Source organism: Aulonocara stuartgranti (assembly GCF_965226115.1).
Source record: "Aulonocara stuartgranti genome assembly, chromosome: 3".
Classification (NCBI taxonomy): domain Eukaryota; kingdom Metazoa; phylum Chordata; class Actinopteri; order Cichliformes; family Cichlidae; genus Aulonocara; species Aulonocara stuartgranti.
In genome coordinates this window covers 57,575,138-57,597,179 of record NC_138941.1, presented here as the reverse complement: position 1 = coordinate 57,597,179, position 22,042 = coordinate 57,575,138, and the positions used below count along the sequence as shown (strand labels likewise).

The window sequence follows — 22,042 nt, the reverse complement described above, 5'->3', positions numbered from 1 at the left end:
CCATTCAGTGTGTAAACTAGGGTAGTCTAGCCCCAGTTTCATTGGTTGAGCCTCCAACATTTACAATATAATATAGTCATTTTTCCAGAAAATAAATAATAATCAATTTGTCATTCTACCATTATAAAGAATTAGTGTTCAGTGTATGCTCGGCTTAAATTGACTTCCATGGGCTTGTTGTCAGCTGGCCTCAAGCAGGGTCAGCTTCATCATGTGAAAGTATTTGTGAAAGGATGCGGCACAGGTGTGGTGTCTCTGTGGTCTATTATTGTTAGGACTAGCCACAAACATAATGTGTTGTACACGTCAAGTGACATGTAGAGAGAAATCCACAATAGACAATGATTATTTGCTTTTGTTTATATATCCACTGCCTTGAGTACACATGAATGTTATAAAGTTTGCTTTGCTTATTCTGGAGAAAGGTCAGGTGAGCTGTCTCTGGAACAAACAAATTCATTGGATAAGGATGAGGGTGTTGTCAGGCAAATAAAAGCTTTGGATCATGTTTGAATTAGTCATTTATACTGATTTGAAGCTGCATAAAGTTCCTGAACGCAGGCAAACTGACACTGAGAAGGACAAACAAAAGGTATTTTCACAGAAGATTTCTTTATTTTATTATTAATTAATAATTAATAAGTATCTATGAAATATCAGTACAGTACATTATGAGCTGACTGCAAATGTAACATTTCCTAATATATTTTTCATATGTTATCATCAGATTTAATTTCTGCACCATGAAGATGCTGACTGTGTTTCTGCATGTGTGTGTCATGATGACTTTCACACACAGTCGATGTGAGTATTTAAAACACAGAAGTTCCTCTCTCACTTTTTCTACATTATCTATACATGCACACTGTATATATAGAATATACATGCAAAACATAACCAGAGAATGGAATATCTTAAATTTTGTTTTAAACCCATGTTTGTAAGAAAAAAAGTGTCAAGGCTTTGCAAAACTGAATTAAACAATCGGAACTTTTTCTTTGTCTAAACATGAATGAGAATCATTGTACAGTAATTTCATATAATATCTAAGCCTATGTATAGATATACCATGACTATACTGTATATAAGGACATGCTGATCAATTTGAGTTTGATTTGTTTGCATTTTGCCAATATCGCTTCACTTCTGTGAGTAACTTGCATCACAAATTTTCTACTTCTTTTTAATCACTTTTGTTACTAATCACAAACAATATTTGTGTGTCAAATAAAATGTATTTTAAACTGTCTTTGCAGCTGTTCCAGAGGAAACAACTGTACCAGGTGAATATAAAGGTTGTCTTTTAGTGGGAATATACTCTATTTTGATCCACTAGTAAATAATTAAAGCGATTAATCTACAATACTAACTGCAACCAAAACCATCAACTAATACAGATGGAGACTGTTTGGGAATACTGCCATAACCTTCACTTGGAGTACATTACTTCTTTTCTCCTCCAAAAGTCAGGCATACAGAAAGTCTACACAGCAGACTCATTTTCATGTGTTCTTCTTTATCTACGATTTGTTTTTAAAAATATTGTACAATAATGTAATATAATACACATTATAAGCTTGTGTAATCATACATTTATTATACTGTACATAAAGACACGCTAAGTGACATAATTCTTAGTTTACATTTTGCTAATATCTCTTCACTTCTGTAATTTACCTGCATTTTGTATTTATTTTTAATGTTGTAAAACGTAGAAGGTAATCAATGACACCACAGCAATGATACACTGAAAAAAATATCTGTGGTTCAAACTGTCTTTGCAGCTCTTCCAGAGGAAACAACTGTGCCAGGTGAATCTAAAAGTTGTCTTTTAATGAGAATAATTTTTTATCCACTAGTAAATATTGAAAGTTTTTACCCCATGAAGTTAATTGCAACAAAAGAACATTTTAACTCATGCAGATGGAGACAACTGGGGAACACCACCATCTCCACCATCTACAGAAGGTGGGTATACTTATTGGAGTATATGGATTTATTTTATTTTTTTTCCTTCTTTAAAATTCAATTTGAACATAAGGAAAATCTACACTTCAGACTCAGTTTCATGCTTTCTTCTTTATTTGTTATTTGTTTGCAGATGAGTCATTTGGGGGCTGGCATCCATCTTGCCCAGATGGATGGAGTATGCACAGTCAACAGTGCCTCATCTTTGTTCCAGAAAACATGACCTGGGACGATGCTCAGGTAACAAGGATGACTTTTTTCCTATTAATAAATCTTACATTTTCTTGGTCACTCCATGCTGTTTATCTCCATCGTAGAATAACTGTCACTCTCATGGAGGACAGCTTGCATCTGTGTATGATGACTTTCAAGCTTATGAGATTCAAGCGGAGCTGAAGCGTGCTGGACATGATCATGGAGAATTTTGGGTTGGAGGCCATAATAGTCCAGGGGTAAATAGCACGATGTCTAAGATTTTGAGAAACAATTGTTTTTTTTTATGAATATGAATTTATATAATATTTTATTTTGCTTTAACAGAATCCTTCTTGGTCCTGGAGTGATTATATGGGGATGTCTGATTTTGCTGACTTTTGTAATGGAGACACAGTCGAAGATGAGCGCCACTGTTTGCAAATAACTTTTACTGGTAAGTCTGTCAAGTGTTTAAAAAAACAAAACAATCTTATTTGGATTCATTTATTTTGATTATCACTTCAAACTCATTACTACTCTATCAAGTGTTTTAAAAGTATGTATTAAAGTATATTTTTCTTTTCTTATTATTGCACTGAGCATTGTTTCTTATCCTAGAATATTTACAGTTTGTGTTCCCAGTGATGCATCATTAAATAATTGAGATTTTAGAAATAAAAAAAAAATACAGTGTTCTGAAGTTACACAAAGCTATCATGTTATGTTCAAAACTTCTATGTACTGGGTTATTAATATGTGGATTAATGTTGTCCACTCACTAAGATGTTAATTGTGCGGTACAAAAAATAACTGTAAGTATTGTGTACAAACATGGTGGGTGAAACAGATTAAAAAGACAGGGACATTTATATATAGGCACAGAACACTGAATTGAGTAACATAAATGGCTGTGAATCAGGAAGTAAAACAGCTAATCACTGTTTGTGTCAGTCTTCTTGACAAATACCCTTTAATGTAAATACCATTACCATTTACAAATACTGTAATTTCACAGTTAGTACTGAACAAACTAAAATTACACTTATTTGCTAAACATTGTCACCCCATGTTGGAAACCTTTTTAGTCTGAGTAGCACTGACTGAGTGTGATTTTTGTGTTTTATTTTGGTTTTCTTGCAGAGGAAAAGAGTGGATGCTTAGAGAGCATGGACTGTGAAACTGAGCTCCCGTCTATCTGTGGAAACATTATTATGTAATTGTGAATCAACTCTATAATGCATCAGTAAAAAGCACAAAGATCTGTGTTTTTCTTTCTCAGTGCTGTTTCTTTCTCTGTATTTCCACACCATCGCTATGATGCAAGCAATCAGGCATCATGTGCAATGAACTGGAGCTGAATTTTCTGTACGATTAAAAGAAAGCTTTCTGTAGACCTTTACTTTGTAGAGTGAACTGTATTTCATTCTTAAATTAAAACTATTAGCATTGAAAGAAATTTCCTCTGTGATGTGTTAATCACCCTACCATAAGCAATTGAATACTTCTGTTTTTTTTTAAATTCATGTCCAAATGCCCCGAAGGAGCTGTGCCTTCCATGGGATGAGATTTTTATTCATGGTGACATAGAAACTGTCAATCATGTTCTTCTGACAGCCAGCAGGGTGGAGGCATGGCTACCGACCCTGCTGGTTACAGAGATGTTCCTCCAAACTGCAGCATGTCTGGGTTAAGATAAGGAAAGTCAATGGTAGACACCAGAATAGGCTGCAGTCTGACTAAAGTATTGTAAACTCACTGAAAACTCATTGCTCTTAATTATCTGAATTATCCATTTAAAATATATTTGGTTAGGTTGCAGTCTTATCTTTAAGTTTGTTCCTTAAATTTATAAAGAGTCGATGGTTGACAGAGAACATATCAGGGTAACACTTTATAACTTGACGCTCAAATAAAGCACAAGTACCCTGTACTTACAGGCAATTTGCAGGCAACAATTCAGGTTTCTGCAGGAAACAATGAAACAAGTGCACTGTAAGTACCCTGTACTTTCTGGGGTGTGAGCCATATTATGGATTCACTTAATCTCATTTAATTTTGAAGTGTTTTCCTGGGAAACAGATGCAAATTCTTCTGTAAATAACTTTAAGTATCGTAGCAGCCTAAGCAATTACTAGGTAAGTCGTTGTGTCCTTGGGCAAGACACTTCCACTATACAAATACAGGGCATTTAAAAAAAATAAGCTTTCACAATAAATTGCCATATGAAACAATCCTTACACTCAGAGCTCTGATGGAATTCACAAGTTCTTTTTTTTCCTTTTCAATTTGAAAAATGTCTTTGACTTTGTGAGAAAATGTCCGAAAAATTCCTCAGACTGTCAGCATATTTCTGCATAGTCGCCCCAACTAGTAGAAAAGCTATGGGCTCAAATTGTGGTCATAAATATTTTGTACTTGTAAATCAGAAAGTCTAGTTGTGAACTGAGTTTTGTAACCTTCAAACCATTTTTTTTTCACTTTTATTTAAATCTATAATGTGTGACTTTAGCACTTTAACATTTAAACCTCCAAGAAATTCTGTAATCAGTAAGGCTAGAACGATCTGAAAAGGTTTTTGTGGTTCAGATGTCAAGCTTTGGTCATGGTACTTCAGCATCTAGCCAGCACTAAAGACAACAAACTGATGTAAAACATAACCAGGACAGAATCCACAACACAAAACCTCAAGCCAGTGCAACAATCTTACAATGACTAAGGGAGTGGTTCAGGCTAAAATAGTCACTCTGATGACCCCATGAGGACCAGACTGGTTAATATTGCAGATCTTTGGCAAGGTTTAACATCTGGGTGGGGAAGCCTGGAGGGAAACCGATGCTGTAAGAACTAAATAAAAAAAACACGGCCCAAAACATAAACACACATACAAAAGCAGGGAGAAAAAGAGTAAGAAAGAGAGTCAGACAAGGCAGGCCAGCGCAGGAAGACTCCGGGATGATGACCTTTTCATATTGTGAAATATACTGCAAAACAAGCTTTCGTCTAGGGGTTCCATTACCCTTACTTGTATTTTTATTAATTTGACTGATTGGCATTTATAAACTATATAATAAAGAAAAACACATTTTTTATTAGGTTTTTTGAGTTAGTATTTAAGTGACTGCTTGTGAAAGGTGAACAGACAGGGGGACCGGCCACCCTACCTGTGTAAGGAAAAGAACTTGAGTTACAGCTGGTCACATTTAATCATTTGTGTATAACCTAAATTATTCGTATATGTAAAAAGAGAAGTGGTAACAGTAGTGATGGGTCCAGCAACACTGACGCATCGACGCATGTATCAAGCTCACCTAGCGATGCCTGTATCGGTGCGTGCGTCGCTTTAAGAAAAAGTCACGTGATCGATACAGCTGCTGTATCGCTAATTGCCAACGTGCCAAACTGTGTTTAAAAGGTACCGCATCCATATCTGCCAACAGAATGAGTCGCCACCAAAAAAAAAACAAACAAAAAAAACCACAAAATTACTCTGGCAAAGATAAAAAAAAAAATAATAATACACATCTCTCCATAACAAAATGGAGCCCGAAAGAAAAATAAATGTTTCTGCTGTCTGGGATCATTTTGATCTTTTAACTGCAAATAAGGTAATAGTTTGTCTGCCTTTGTTTCAGTGTAATCTATCAGAATAGAAAAAAACAGCAATGTGACTTGAAGTGTAAATTATTTATTTCATTTTATGCAGGTTAAATGTCACATCTGTTCTGCATTTCTTACACAAACAAAAGCACCTCCCCAGTGTTTAGGCATTACAGAGCCAAACATGAAAATGAGGAGACAAACACACCAAGAATGAACACTGGTAGGCCTATATAGACACTGTGGGATTATAATATTACCTTATGCCATGTTAGACCCCTAATTAAAGGTTGTGAATTATTATGTAGTTTTAGTTTGCATTATTCTCCTGAATTAGAAGAAGGTGATAACTATTACATTTGCATTACATTAGACTGCTGATTTATTGTGAATGAATGATATTGTTTTATGATGCATTATACTGCTGAGTTATAAGAAATACTGTTCACAGAAAGTCATCGCCTTATTTGTCTGATTAGAAGAGAACAGAACATGCTGGAGTTTTCTGCCCCATCTCAGCAGGAGCAGATAAACAGGGAGCCAAGGTCGTAGCTTAGGCGCCGTGTGAGAGAAAGAATGTGAATGTTTAGGCTTTTATGATTAGGTGGGGCCACTAGAGGCTATAAGAGTTTGATCAATGCTCCACCATTTTGAGATCTGATGCTGTCTGCGTACGGTGTCCATCTCCCACGCGTGTACATTAAAATCATCGTTTGACTCAACCCGGCCGGACCAGTGTTGTTATTGTGGTTTTTTTATTGTGGTACACTACTCTGCCTGGTTTACACTCAATGTCACTTACCCATTATATTGTATATTGTATAGCTTTCTTGTTATATGTAAAATTGTATTTATTTAAATTTTTACTTTTTAATTATTTTACTTGCATTTTTAATCACTTTTATATTTAAATATATTTAAATGTTCATTTGCTATTTATCTAGGGATTGAGAGTAACGCAATTTCTATTCTCTGTATGTCCTGTACATGTGGCAGAATCGACAAATAAAGTTGACTTTGACTTTGACTTTGACTTCCTCTTGTATCCATCTCCAATATTTGAATCCATAACAACACTGAACATCTTTATCATCATTTTTTTTTTTTAAATTAATATGTGTTTTATTATTTTCATCTAGGAAGACTGCTCTGGACCAGGCAGTCCTGAATTTTATTATAAAGGACTGCCAACCCCTTAGTATTGTGGAGAGAGAGTGTAACGTACTGAGGGAATAGGAAGACATCTTATCAGAACCTTATCCACCTGGCTTTACAGCTTTTGTGTACCCCAGCTTCATCTGTTCCTGTGAGTTTTCCAAAGCTGGGGAAATGGTGTAAAAACAAAAACAAAAAATGCAATAGACTGAATGCAAAAACATTGGATAAACCTATTTTTCTGAATAGAAATTTATAATAAACTCTGAGTCAAATGGGTAATATTACATTCACAATACTTTCATTTTAATTTTCACTTAATGTCATTCATAATATATTTTAAACATGTCTACAATATTTGTAATATAGAAGATATAAAATGATTCCATGGAAAGTACAATACCTTACAGTGTATACAGTGTATATAAGTATGACTAGGTCATTGAATCAGTGTCTGTTGTGAGTCTCAAGTAAGTTGCCTGCAATGATATTTAAGGTCCAGCAGGTGTCAGTATGGAGCAAAACTGTGTCGACACAGTGTCGATGCAGTTTGGGGAATGTGCTGAAACGCTTCACGAGGCCTCATCTACCCATCAGTAGGTAACAGTACTGACCTTTCCTGGTTGCTTCTTTTCTGGAACAAAAGAATACAAGCAGCTCAATCACCTGCTTATGAGCTCCTGGAGCAAACCAATGTGCCAGGCTAGGGGAGTGGGGTTAAGGTGTTTTCATGTATATAGAAGTGGTTGAAGTTATAATGTTATTGAGTAATGTATAGGAGTTGTTACAAATCTGAATATGTCGATCATATGTTATATTGTGGTTGATGTTTGCTCATGTGGAGGTTTATGTTTTTATTTCTTATGCTGACCCCCAGACTTGGGCTATTCCAGATGCTCACCTGAGACAGGACGAGTATAAAAGGAAGCCAATTGCTTGCAGATAGGTTGGATTTGTTACTGTGTGTTGATGTGTAAACATGTATTCTCTTTAATAAAGTCCTCCAGTTGATGGATGCATTTTATTCCAGTCTCGTGCCATTTTATTGTAGGTGACCCATGACTGCCAGCTAAAATTGACACTCCTGGACTAAAAGGAATGTAGATAAAGTGCAGTTATTATGGCTAGTAAACCCATTTGTATGTATTTTTTTATGTATGTATGTAATCAAGATGCAAAAGACATCTGTCCATTCTCAGTCTATTGTTGCCATTTATCCAAGTCCAGGTTGTAGGGACAGTGGTGTAAACAGTGATGCCAAGATGTACCTCTCTCCAGCCAACTTAGAATAGAATAGAATAGAATAGAATAGAATAGAATAGAATGCCTTTATTGTCACTATACAGTTGTACAGTGAGATACAGAGCATCTCCTACTCAGTGTAAACATGCTGGGGGGGTACAGTTCTGCAGCGCTATGTACATATGGACAGTATTAACATAGGGAAAAACATATATATATATATATATAGAATGTACAATATACAAGCCGTAAGTAATATGTAATAAATTGTGTTATGTATATACAGTTGAGTTATTGCACGTGGAATTGGTATAAATTCCACTCTATCTGCTTTGGTGCAGCTGCCGTACCATACCGTGATGCAGTAGGTTAGCAGGCTCTCAATGGACGAGCGGTAGAAGGTCAGCAGCAGGTTGGCGTTCAGCTTGTACTTCCTGAGGACTCTCAGGAAGTGCAGCTGCTGTTGGGCCTTCTTGACGACCGCTGAGATGTTTCCTGTCCAGGAGATGTCAGCAGAGATGAGGACACCAAGGAACCGGAAAGTGTGGACCCTCTCCACACACTCCCCGTCAACTTCTTCAGTGATTTGATGAGGACACCAAGGCACCAAGCCAGTCAAGGGAAATAATATCTTCAGTGTGTTGTGAGTCTGCGCCTCGATCTCCTAATGCCTGAAACATCTAACCTCCAGCCAAGGCTAGACTCGTCACCCCAGCCCAGGCACCTTGTGGAGGAGGCTAATTTCTGATGGTGTATCGGTAGACCCATACATACACAGTTTGTGGCTAAAGGCGAATATATGATCCTTGACCATCCATACATCCATCCATACATCAATCAATCAGTCCAGCAATCGGTCTAATGTGGAAAAGTCAAAGAAGATGGATAGATGGACTTTAATACCATGTATTTCCCCATTGCCACAGAAAAAGTTTTTTTTTTGTTTGTTTGTTTTTTTATTGTTGAGCGGTTATGCTCTGTGGATCCTCCTCTTTGAACATCAGTCAATAGATGAAATTATGACAAAATGAAGTAATTTTATGTATTGAAATTCTGCTTTTAGCAAAACCTTTGTCCAAAAACGAACTTTTCTTTCTGTCTTGTCTGTATCATTAAAATGTTAAACATTGAAATGTGTGAGTAGACCCATGAACATGTGACCAGTTTCATTCAAAGGCATCCAGCTATTATTCTTTTCTCAAACAACCAATATATGTTCATCCACCACTGTGTAGTCAAAGTAGGTACATATTTAGTTTTAAACTCAATAGGATTCACTCTAACTAAAGAGTTAAAGGTAATCAGCCAGAAATGCATATATCTAAATGCAGAAATGCATTTAGATATATGTGTGTGTGTGTGTGTGTGTGTGTGTGTGTGTGTGTGTTATAAATTTGGACTTGGCTATTACATGATCTTCAGGTTTTGAGTACTTGTGATATGGCTTATTTTTTCAGTTCCCATTTGGTGTTGACACACGTTTTTAGGTCAATGTGTATTGCACTTGAATACACTGAAGAAGTCTTGGTGACCTAAAGAGTCCCTAATTTTTTATAGTAATACAGAGGTCATCCCAATTTTCTATTCAAGTATTAGGACATATCATTTATAACTGGATTTACTTTGTTACTTTGCCTTGTCCATTGTAGTTGCAGTATCTGACCACATGATGGGGCCGTGGTCAACATGATACAAAAAAGGTATGCATAAAGCTTCTGTGAGTTATTTTTAACTTTTTAATGTTTCACCTTAATTCAACTGTACAGAGACAGCCAAAAAGTTAGGAATACTGGTTATAGAATCCACAAAGTATTTTAAAAGGTGATCAAACTGTCATGCCTATGACAACATTTTTTTAATTGTCCAGAGTTTGGACTAGACGGACATATAATTAAGACTGATAACAGAACCAGCACTTGCAGATAAATATAAAATTCCCCAATGAGATGTAACACAGACAGATACTTGACTGAAAGCTTCAATTGCACAAAAGACCAAAAGAAAAGAGAAAACAAAACAAGAAAAACAGAAGAAAGAACAGTTTTGTAAGATCAGTGCTATAATAAAACAACCAGTCGGCACTTGTTAAAGACACAATGCCTAAAAGACAATGTAGCTTTTGTTGATTTGTAATTGTGATGTTTAGATTGGGTGCTACCAAGAAAGGAAAAATGTAACTGGAAAATGAAAGAAGTAGGAGACAGCATAACACAAACACTATTATACATTGGTTTGTGTTTTCATGGGAATTTTATGCTTCAATGTCAGCCCAGATGTCTTGATTTTCCTTAGCATAGAGAGATGGCTGATGTGAGTTACATTGCAGACATCACAACACTTGGAATCTGCAAATTTTAAAAAATAAATTCAGTAATTTCATTTAAAAAATTATTCAATGTCAATCTTTCAGAATCACTAATAACTCAATAATGCTTCATAGTGTGACATTATAAAGTTCTACCACACTGATATGGCTTTTGCTGAGATTTGATGGTATATAAATAAAACTTAGCTAAACTGAAGCAAATGTTCCTGTTATCCCTGGGATTACTTTGGGATTGACCTTTAAGATCTGCTCCAGTCATTACTTCAGCTCTCTGTACTTTCTCTTTATTAATTTTCTTGTGGCTCTTCTTCCACTGGGATTGCCACATCTACAGTGGGGCAAAAAAGTATTTAGTCAGCCACCGATTGTGCAAGTTCCCCCACTTAAAATGATGACAGAGGTCAGTAATTTGCACCAGAGGTACACTTCAACTGTGAGAGACAGAATGTGAAAAAAAAATCCATGAATTCACATGGTAGGATTTGTAAAGAATTTATTCGTAAATCAGGGTGGAAAATAAGTATTTGGTCAATAACAAAAATACAACTCAATACTTTGTAACATAACCTTTGTTGGCAATAACAGAGGTCAAACGTTTACTATAGGTCTTTACCAGGTTTGCACACACAGTAGCTGGTATTTTGGCCCATTCCTCCATGCAGATCTTCTCGAGAGCAGTGATGTTTTGGGGCTGTCGCCGAGCAACACGGACTTTCAACTCCCGCCACAGATTTTCTATGGGGTTGAGGTCTGGAGACTGGCTAGGCCACTCCAGGACTTTCAAATGCTTCTTACGGAGCCACTCCTTTGTTGCCCGGGCGGTGTGTTTTGGATCATTGTCATGTTGGAAGACCCAGCCTCATTTCATCTTCAAAGTTCTCACTGATGGAAGGAGGTTTTGGCTCAAAATCTCACGATACATGGCCCCATTCATTCTGTCCTTAACACGGATCAGTCGTCCTGTCCCCTTGGCAGAAAAACAGCCCCATAGCATGATGTTTCCACCCCCATGCTTCACAGTAGGTATGGTGTTCTTGGGATGCAACTCAGTATTCTTCTTCCTCCAAACACGACGAGTTGAGTTTATACCAAAAAGTTCTACTTTGGTTTCATCTGACCACATGACATTCTCCCAATCCTCTGCTGTATCATCCATGTGCTCTCTGGCAAACTTCAGACGGGCCTGGACATGCACTGGCTTCAGCAGCGGAACACGTCTGGCACTGCGGGATTTGATTCCCTGCCATTGTAGTGTGTTACTGATGGTGACCTTTGTTACTTTGGTCCCAGCTCTCTGCAGGTCATTCACCAGGTCCCCCCGTGTGGTTCTGGGATCTTTGCTCACCGTTCTCATGATCATTTTGACCCCACGGGATGAGATCTTGCGTGGAGCCCCAGATCGAGGGAGATTATCAGTGGTCTTGTATGTCTTCCATTTTCTGATGATTGCTCCCACAGTTGATTTTTTCACACCAAGCTGCTTGCCTATTGTAGATTCACTCTTCCCAGTCTGGTGCAGGTCTACAATACTTTTCCTGGTGTCCTTCGAAAGCTCTTTGGTCTTGGCCATGGCGGAGTTTGGAGTCTGACTGTTTGAGGCTGTGGACAGGTGTCTTTTATACAGATGATGAGTTCAAACAGGTGCCATTCATACAGGTAACGAGTGGGGGACAGAAAAGCTTCTTACAGAAGACGTTACAGGTCTGTGAGAGCCAGAGATTTTCCTTGTTTGAGGTGACCAAATACTTATTTTCCACCCTGATTTACGTATAAATTCTTTACAAATCCTACCATGTGGATTCATGGATTTTTTTTTTCACATTCTGTCTCTCACAGTTGAAGTGTACCTCTGGTGCAAATTACTGACCTCTGTCATCATTTTAAGTGGGGGAACTTGCACAATCAGTGGCTGACTAAATACTTTTTTGCCCCACTGTATCACAACTGTGGTCTTCTGCTTTTTGTCAGCCACAACTGTGTCTGGTTGGTTAGGCAATAGCTGCTTGACTTATCTTAAAGTGGAAGTCCCACAGCACCTTAGCCCTGTTGTTCTCAGATACATTTGGTATCGGGACTAGGCTGTCTTTTTGAAGCCACTGGTAGGATTTCATGATGTTAACCATTCGCTCTATCTGTCCATTGTAGATCACATGCAGGTGCTTGGTCGTCCATGACAGTTCTTCTTCCCATTCACCATCATGTCTTCTTGATTTATTTTCAGAATTTCTGTGTTTCATCCTGGATCGTGACACTTACTAATCCTCATCCTCCCTCTTTCAGTTCCTCATAGAGCCTCAGGGTACTGACTTTGATTGGAGACCTCCATGCATTATGACAACTTTTTGTGGTGTGATATTAATGGCATCTCCTCCTGTGGCCAGTGTGTCTTAACTTCTGGAGCCAGCTCGCGTCGTTCACGTCAAAGATCCGGCTCTAAGAGCCATTTCGTTCGCGACCGACACATCACTATTGCTCAGGTTGGTCAGCCTGGTCTTCAAGTCCTGGTATACTCCCCTTTCAGACAGGAGCTGGTTCTTTGGTTATTTCCAGTCTTAATTTTGAAATCAAATTTTGAATTAGTTTTAGTCATAATTCAAATATCTAAATTATTTTAGTCTAGTTTTAATTAATTATAGCAGACTAAATCTAAAGTTGTTTCATTAGACTAAAATAAAAAGTGTAAAAGTTTTTCGTGTTTTTTTCCCACTGAGAGTTGCTCTACATGGTTCACAAACTCTTATTTTCTATGAAATTAATTTCAAAATGACTCCATATGTCTACATATGAACATACACACACCCACAATGGACAACTGTACCCTCAAACACAATAATAACATGGACTGAACCACCACTCACAACCACTAGCACTTTATATAGCCTCTGTAGAAACTATCTACACCCTCACTTATCTTAACTGCACTACTGTATAGCTCTGTGTAAATAATCATTCTGTACATACGATAATTTTTAACCCTACAACTGTTTACAACTTGCATAGTTCCCATTTCTGTATAGCTGTATATCTCAGATTTCTGTAAAGTTATTTATTTCATATTCTGTAAAGTTTTTCATATTTATATCCTGTTCATAGCCTGTACATAGCTTGTACTCACTACAGCCTGTACATACTTATAGTTATAGAATATTCACAACATACTTCATACCGTGTACATTATAACATACCATAATAGACCCATTTCTGTAATATACTTACATATCTATACTATTGCTAATATATATTGTAATATATCTATATCACTAAAGCACTTCTGGATGGATGCAAACTGCATTTCGTTGCCCTGTACCTGTGCATGTGCAATGACAATAAAGTTGAATTCTATTCTATTCTATTCTACATATGAACCATGTTTTTAGTTATTTAAAGATGCTATGAAGTACATAGTCAAGGTGGTATCACACTGAAAGTGTCATTCATTCATTCACAAACACTGAAATGCAATGCATCTTTTTAAGCAATCATCCACTCAGGGATTTTATTGTGTTTGCACAAGTTAGACCAAAATAACTTATGAACTTAGAAATTATGTACCCAAACCAATGATAATAGTGTGCTGACATCTACCTCTTTGTGAACAACATCAAACACCAAACCTGTACTTTTGAAGTACACTTCTCATTTTACTAGGTTAGCACACCACACACTCCGTCATTTGCATCAAGGAGTTTATATAGGGGGAGAAAACTGATTGTTGTGGCAGGAAAGACACGTTAACTTTCAATGTGAAGCATTTATGTGCTTCTTATTGCAAAGATGGCTCTTACTTAAGCTGAGGGTGAGTGTTTATTACCGAAAGTGTGAAGTCTCCTCCACTGCTTAAAATCTGTACAGGTGTATGTGGAAAACTTGAATGTAAAATGGGTTGGGTCTGTCACACATGTATTTATTTATTTTTTTCAGATAGATAGATAGATAGATAGATAGATAGATTGATTGATTGATTTTGAAGAGTCAAATTAAAATAGGTTCTTTGCTAAGTTGTCTGTTATGTGTAGACACAACAATGGTTTTCCTGTTTTATGCTTGAATGGAGGGAACAGAAGGGTATATAAGGCTGTAGCAGTTTAGCGAGGTAGTGTGGGGCAAGACAATTAAGGTATTTGAAAAAAAATGTTTAAATTAAGAAGAAATTAAGATTTTTGGCAGTATGTTGAGCAAGGCTAAAATGAAAGAAACATGCTCATATTTACATTTGCCAGTTAAGAGGTGTTTGGCAGCAATTTGTACCAACTGTAGATGAGTGATATAGGAATCACTAATCTCCATATAATGTACATTACAGAAATCGAGTGGTAGCAAAGATAACTGTCTCAAAGTGCTGCCCAGAAGGTATTGGCTTTATTTTGGCGAGCTGCCTAAACTGGAAAATGGTCAGTTTTACCACTGTTTTGATTTGACTGTCAAATTTGAGTTCAGCATCCACTTTAATCCTGAGGTTTGTGATAGTTGGCTTTATGCACTGAGCCAAGCAACACAAATATACAAAGGGGGTCTAAGTGGAATTGACAAACATCATCACTTTTGTCTTCTTTGTATTATAATTTAAAAAGTTGAGAGCCTCTGGGCCTTTATATCTTCACACACACTTGAGCATCAGTCTGGCAGAATATGCGAGAGAGAGAAAAGAGAGAAAAATCTGGTTATCATCTGCATAACAGTGAATGAAATACCATATGGCTCAGTTTTAGAAAAGGGAGTCTAAAACTAGGCCATATGGGACCCTGCAGAAAAAGGGAGTGCGGGAGGAATCAAAGTCACCAAGACTAACACAGAAAGCTCCATTCACCAAATAGGATCTGCACCACTCCTATGTGCTTGATGCTCCAAGCAACAGAGTAACATTACATGATCCACTTTGTCAGATGCTGCAGTCCAATGTAAGAGCAAACCAGTCACCAAAAACAGTGGCTAAAAATATGCTATTATGTGAAATGTGCAACATTCTGTAAAGTGATGTAATGTAAGGGGAAATTAATGGAAAGCATACTTTTTGCCCCCAAGTTAACAGTTTTTGTTCATTTGTTTTCCTCATCCTCTGCATCACTAAGTGTTTTAGCATTGAATTCAAGCGATTTCTGAGTTTTGGTGTATCCCATTCTTTAAGCAGCACTTTGTGACAGTGGAAAGGAAAAAAGGTCTTTGCAGAAGACAGAAACTTCCAACAGAAGAGACTCAGGGAGGGTGACGATCTGTACCCACGAGGTGGTGATAAGAGAGACAGGATAAAAATGTGTTTGGAAGATTTTTTAATTCAATTGGTATTTCAGGGTGTTCACTAAGCACTTTCTAAAACAACATCCTAATTGATGATGAAGCCATTTACTTGTCACTGGCAGTTGCCTGCAGCGATATTGGAACACTTCCAACCATACGTACAATATGCAAACATCACATTAGGCAGACAGTTCAGAACAGGTAGCGTCAAGAGAAAAAAATGAAATCTACAACAAAACAGGAGAATGGAGGAGAGAAAAAGAGAACTCTTCTCAGACTGAGTTCCTAGTAACACCATGAAAAATCATCACAAGCAACAGGGTAGGGTATGGGTTTTCCGGTGTGGACAGCAGCATGCTGTGGGTACTCACAGCCTGTCCCATCACTTCGAGCAGCTAGCTTTGTGGGGTTTTGAACAGCTGTAACCACTTTCTTCAATCTTCAATAAGCAAGGACTGAGCCAACTCAAATCAGCAGGAACCCTGTTATCGTGGTTCCAAATAGGTATAAATCTTTTATGTCCTCAAGCGACAGTCGTACAAGGCAGACAACATGCCACTGCTCCCACCCATCCATCATGTATCCAGCAGGAAACATCCCTCCAGGACTATCGGGCTCTCCTGCACCCTGGCTTCTCGTTGAGAAAAGGGTGTCAATTGCATTGAGGGACCAGTTGATCAAACCCATTACTCTTTAGGTTTTAGAGAACAAGACTCTCTGAGGGTCAACATTAGACCACACTAGACAAGGACATAGAAGCCAAGCAGGAAAGATAAGGTGAGGTGATTTAGTTTAATGCATGACTGATGGTGCCAACCAGAGTGGTTATGGAAGAGAGAGTGAGTCTTTAGCTGGGAGCAGGGCTTTAAAAACATCCTCATACAACAGTAAATATAGTAACTATATTTCTCCCATGCTAATTTCATAGTGTAAATTATGATAGAGTGCTTTAAAAAACAAACAAACAAACAAAAAAGACCACAAAATGCAAAAGACTGCAGGCTTTAGATCATTCTTGAATTTAACTGGAACTATATTTATTTATTAAGGGTGTTGCTCACTAGTCCTTCTCTAAAGCAACATCCTGATTCAGATTCATGCATGACTGACAGTTGTTTTCTGTTTGTTTTCTTTTAATGGGAGTTAGTAGCACAAGTCTGTATCTGTAACAGTGGCTTTGAAAGCATGGTGAATTACAGTAAATACTATAACTATATTTCTCTCATGAAAACGCTCATCAAAAGATCCAATCTGTTGTTCTGAAAAGCAGTTTCACCCCTGTTCTTTTTTAGTACTCAGGCCTTCAGAGACTATGGTCTGTATTTATATAGCGCTTTACTAGTCCCTAAGGACCCCAAAGCGCTTTACATATCCAGTCATCCACCCATTCACACACTGGTGATGGCAAACTACATTGTAGCCACAGCCACCCTGGGGTGCACTGACAGAGGCGAGGCTGCCGGACACTGGCACCACCGGGCCCTCTGACCACCACCAGTAGGCAACGGGTGAAGTGTCTTGCCCAAGGACACAACGACCGAGACTGTCCAAGCCGGGTCTCGAACCAGCAACCTTCCGATTACAAGGCGAACTCCCAACTCTTGAGCCACGATCGCCCACTACACCGGACTCAGTAGTCATTTCACAAAACCTTTATTCATCTTCAGTTATGCATGCATCTTCTAGAAGGGGAGATGTGCAAGGCCCTCTGCAGATCTTCACTGCTTTGTCTGTTTTAACCAGTTTTATAGAAGCGACTCCATCATAAAACCCACATGGTGTGTTGTGCACTCTGTGTTTGTGTATGTATGCGCGAACACGTGAGTGCCTGTGTGTGTACGTGAGTGAGTGTGTGTGTGGGTGTGTGTGCATCATAACAGTTAAAGCACTGTGTGTGTCTTTGTATATGTCACTTTCTGTTGGGCATAAAAGTCCATTTCCCCTCACCCAAGCTACACCAAATTACTTTAGAAAACATACAAAACCGAGTTAACATATTACAAACACTGAGACCCCCACTCTGCATCCACTGGGTCATTGGCCTCTTGTTGTCTTACTTTTACAGCTTAAGCATGTGGAGAGTCTCCTGCAAACCTACTTCTAAGTAATGACAGTTATGAGCTTTATTACATTCAGGTACAAGTATCCCCCAACTGTAGCTTCCTGTCTCCTTTTATGACAGGATGACCCCCAGTATCCATAAATTCCTCTCCCTCTACACAATTACACACACTCGGGCCTATAGCTACACCAAACTGAAACACACAGACATTCACACATCCTTCCCTTTTCCTCTGATCTACAGCAGAACCCTCTCATCTAACAAATTTAACACATCATATTTTAATTATGTTTTCTTTTACTCACACTGTACAAGTGATGATGGCAGGGTGGAAATACATTTTTTTGCCTATATCTTCCCATTCAGTGTGTAAACTAGGGTAGTCTAGCCCCAGTTTCATTGGTTGAGCCTCCAACATTTACAATATAATATAGTCATTTTTCCAGAAAATAAATAATAATCAATTTGTCATTCTACCATTATAAAGAATTAGTGTTCAGTGTATGCTCGGCTTAAATTGACTTCCATGGGCTTGTTGTCAGCTGGCCTCAAGCAGGGTCAGCTTCATCATGTGAAAGTATTTGTGAAAGGATGCGGCACAGGTGTGGTGTCTCTGTGGTCTATTATTGTTAGGACTAGCCACAAACATAATGTGTTGTACACGTCAAGTGACATGTAGAGAGAAATCCACAATAGACAATGATTATTTGCTTTTGTTTATATATCCACTGCCTTGAGTACACATGAATGTTATAAAGTTTGCTTTGCTTATTCTGGAGAAAGGTCAGGTGAGCTGTCTCTGGAACAAACAAATTCATTGGATAAGGATGAGGGTGTTGTCAGGCAAATAAAAGCTTTGGATCATGTTTGAATTAGTCATTTATACTGATTTGAAGCTGCATAAAGTTCCTGAACGCAGGCAAACTGACACTGAGAAGGACAAACAAAAGGTATTTTCACAGAAGATTTCTTTATTTTATTATTAATTAATAATTAATAAGTATCTATGAAATATCAGTACAGTACATTATGAGCTGACTGCAAATGTAACATTTCCTAATATATTTTTCATATGTTATCATCAGATTTAATTTCTGCACCATGAAGATGCTGACTGTGTTTCTGCATGTGTGTGTCATGATGACTTTCACACACAGTCGATGTGAGTATTTAAAACACAGAAGTTCCTCTCTCACTTTTTCTACATTATCTATACATGCACACTGTATATATAGAATATACATGCAAAACATAACCAGAGAATGGAATATCTTAAATTTTGTTTTAAACCCATGTTTGTAAGAAAAAAAGTGTCAAGGCTTTGCAAAACTGAATTAAACAATCGGAACTTTTTCTTTGTCTAAACATGAATGAGAATCATTGTACAGTAATTTCATATAATATCTAAGCCTATGTATAGATATACCATGACTATACTGTATATAAGGACATGCTGATCAATTTGAGTTTGATTTGTTTGCATTTTGCCAATATCGCTTCACTTCTGTGAGTAACTTGCATCACAAATTTTCTACTTCTTTTTAATCACTTTTGTTACTAATCACAAACAATATTTGTGTGTCAAATAAAATGTATTTTAAACTGTCTTTGCAGCTGTTCCAGAGGAAACAACTGTACCAGGTGAATATAAAGGTTGTCTTTTAGTGGGAATATACTCTATTTTGATCCACTAGTAAATAATTAAAGCGATTAATCTACAATACTAACTGCAACCAAAACCATCAACTAATGCAGATGGAGACTGTTTGGGAGTACTGCCATAACCTTCACTTGGAGTACATTACTTCTTTTCTCCTCCAAAAGTCAGGCATACAGAAAGTCTACACAGCAGACTCATTTTCATGTGTTCTTCTTTATCTACGATTTGTTTTTAAAAATATTGTACAATAATGTAATATAATACACATTATAAGCTTGTGTAATCATACATTTATTATACTGTACATAAAGACACGCTAAGTGACATAATTCTTAGTTTACATTTTGCTAATATCTCTTCACTTCTGTAATTTACCTGCATTTTGTATTTATTTTTAATGTTGTAAAACGTAGAAGGTAATCAATGACACCACAGCAATGATACACTGAAAAAAATATCTGTGGTTCAAACTGTCTTTGCAGCTCTTCCAGAGGAAACAACTGTGCCAGGTGAATCTAAAAGTTGTCTTTTAATGAGAATAATTTTTTATCCACTAGTAAATATTGAAAGTTTTTACCCCATGAAGTTAATTGCAACAAAAGAACATTTTAACTCATGCAGATGGAGACAACTGGGGAACACCACCATCTCCACCATCTACAGAAGGTGGGTATACTTATTGGAGTATATGGATTTATTTATTTTTTTTTCCTTCTTTAAAATTCAATTTGAACATAAGGAAAATCTACACTTCAGACTCAGTTTCATGCTTTCTTCTTTATTTGTTATTTGTTTGCAGATGACTCATTTGGGGGCTGGCATCCATCTTGCCCAGATGGATGGAGTATGCACAGTCAACAGTGCCTCATCTTTGTTCCAGAAAACATGACCTGGGACGATGCTCAGGTAACAAGGATGACTTTTTTCCTATTAATAAATCTTACATTTTCTTGGTCACTCCATGCTGTTTATCTCCATCGTAGAATAACTGTCACTCTCATGGAGGACAGCTTGCATCTGTGTATGATGACTTTCAAGCTTATGAGATTCAAGCGGAGCTGAAGCGTGCTGGACATGATCATGGAGAATTTTGGGTTGGAGGCCATAATAGTCCAGGGGTAAATAGCACGATGTCTAAGATTTTGAGAAACAATTGTTTTTTTTTATGAATATGAATTTATATAATATTTTATTTTGCTTTAACAGAATCCTTCTTGGTCCTGGAGTGATTATTTGGGAATGTCTGCTTTTGCTGACTTTTGTAATGGAGACACAGCCGAAGATGAGCACCACTGTTTGCAAATAACTTTTACTGGTAAGTCTGTCAAGTGTTTAAAAAAACAAAACAATCTTATTTGGATTCATTTATTTTGATTATCACTTCAAACTCATTACTACTCTATCAAGTGTTTTAAAAGTATGTATTAAAGTATATTTTTCTTTTCTTATTATTGCACTGAGCATTGTTTCTTATCCTAGAATATTTACAGTTTGTGTTCCCAGTGATGCATCATTAAATAATTGAGATTTTAGAAATAAAAAAAAAAATACAGTGTTCTGAAGTTACACAAAGCTATCATGTTATGTTCAAAACTTCTATGTACTGGGTTATTAATATGTGGATTAATGTTGTCCACTCACTAAGATGTTAATTGTGCGGTACAAAAAATAACTGTAAGTATTGTGTACAAACATGGTGGGTGAAACAGATTAAAAAGACAGGGACATTTATATATAGGCACAGAACACTGAATTGAGTAACATAAATGGCTGTGAATCAGGAAGTAAAACAGCTAATCACTGTTTGTGTCAGTCTTCTTGACAAATACCCTTTAATGTAAATACCATTACCATTTACAAATACTGTAATTTCACAGTTAGTACTGAACAAACTAAAATTACACTTATTTGCTAAACATTGTCACCCCATGTTGGAAACCTTTTTAGTCTGAGTAGCACTGACTGAGTGTGATTTTTGTGTTTTATTTTGGTTTTCTTGCAGAGGAAAAGAGTGGATGCTTAGAGAGCATGGACTGTGAAACTGAGCTCCCGTCTATCTGTGGAAACATTATTATGTAATTGTGAATCAACTCTATAATGCATCAGTAAAAAGCACAAAGATCTGTGTTTTTCTTTCTCAGTGCTGTTTCTTTCTCTGTATTTCCACACCATCGCTATGATGCAAGCAATCAGGCATCATGTGCAATGAACTGGAGCTGAATTTTCTGTACGATTAAAAGAAAGCTTTCTGTAGACCTTTACTTTGTAGAGTGAACTGTATCTCATTCTTAAATTAAAACTGTTAGCAAAAAAAACAAAAAAAACAAAAAAAAACAAAAAAAAAACAAAAAAAACAACTGTTAGCATTGAAATTTGTCTGTGAGTTATTCACCACTAACATTAGCAAATTGAATACAAAATGGGGTTTTTTAAAGTTTATGTCCAAATGCCCCAAAGGAGCTGTGCCTTCCATGGATGAGATGTTTATTCATGGTGACATAGAAACTGTCAATCATGTTCTTCTGACAGCCAGCAGGGTGGAGGTATGGCTACCGACCCTGCTGGTTACAGAGATGTTCCTCCAAACTGCAGCATGTCTGGG

General features: G+C 37.1%; 2 protein-coding genes across 3 annotated transcripts; both read left to right on the top strand.

The window, feature by feature from the left end:
* The first annotated feature begins 528 nt into the window (after nucleotides 1-528).
* LOC309701870 (type-2 ice-structuring protein-like) lies at nucleotides 529-3,562 on the top strand. 2 transcript variants are annotated; one of them, XM_082526186.1, is made up of 9 exons: nucleotides 529-592; nucleotides 728-804; nucleotides 1,257-1,283; nucleotides 1,785-1,811; nucleotides 1,924-1,968; nucleotides 2,102-2,208; nucleotides 2,286-2,420; nucleotides 2,509-2,617; nucleotides 3,304-3,562. In XM_082526186.1, the coding sequence occupies exons 2-9, from the start codon at nucleotides 744-746 to the stop codon at nucleotides 3,378-3,380; spliced, it is 588 nt and encodes a 195-aa protein (XP_082382312.1). In that variant the 5' UTR covers nucleotides 529-592; nucleotides 728-743; the 3' UTR covers nucleotides 3,381-3,562. The 2 variants fall into 2 exon arrangements, with proteins under 2 accessions (XP_082382312.1, XP_082382311.1); XM_082526185.1 differs by having other exon boundaries at nucleotides 1,257-1,295.
* A 15,103-nt stretch (nucleotides 3,563-18,665) lies between these two features.
* LOC309701871 (lactose-binding lectin l-2-like) lies at nucleotides 18,666-21,701 on the top strand. Its single transcript, XM_082526187.1, has 9 exons — nucleotides 18,666-18,730; nucleotides 18,866-18,942; nucleotides 19,395-19,421; nucleotides 19,923-19,949; nucleotides 20,062-20,106; nucleotides 20,240-20,346; nucleotides 20,424-20,558; nucleotides 20,647-20,755; nucleotides 21,443-21,701. The coding sequence occupies exons 2-9, from the start codon at nucleotides 18,882-18,884 to the stop codon at nucleotides 21,517-21,519; spliced, it is 588 nt and encodes a 195-aa protein (XP_082382313.1). The 5' UTR covers nucleotides 18,666-18,730; nucleotides 18,866-18,881; the 3' UTR covers nucleotides 21,520-21,701.
* The last annotated feature ends 341 nt before the right edge of the window (nucleotides 21,702-22,042 follow it).

Excerpts from the sequence above, each read along its gene's own strand:
- LOC309701870 (XM_082526185.1), top strand. The coding sequence starts at position 744 with ATGAAGATGCTGACTGTGTTTCTGCATGTGTGTGTCATGATGACTTTC. Across the intron at positions 1,296-1,784 it reads TGTACCAGGTGAATATAAAG|CTCTTCCAGAGGAAACAACT; the intron begins GTTGTCTTTTAG and ends CTGTCTTTGCAG. Across the intron at positions 1,969-2,101 it reads ATCTCCACCATCTACAGAAG|ATGAGTCATTTGGGGGCTGG; the intron begins GTGGGTATACTT and ends ATTTGTTTGCAG.
- LOC309701871 (XM_082526187.1), top strand. The coding sequence starts at position 18,882 with ATGAAGATGCTGACTGTGTTTCTGCATGTGTGTGTCATGATGACTTTC. Across the intron at positions 20,107-20,239 it reads ATCTCCACCATCTACAGAAG|ATGACTCATTTGGGGGCTGG; the intron begins GTGGGTATACTT and ends ATTTGTTTGCAG. Across the intron at positions 20,559-20,646 it reads GAGGCCATAATAGTCCAGGG|AATCCTTCTTGGTCCTGGAG; the intron begins GTAAATAGCACG and ends TTGCTTTAACAG.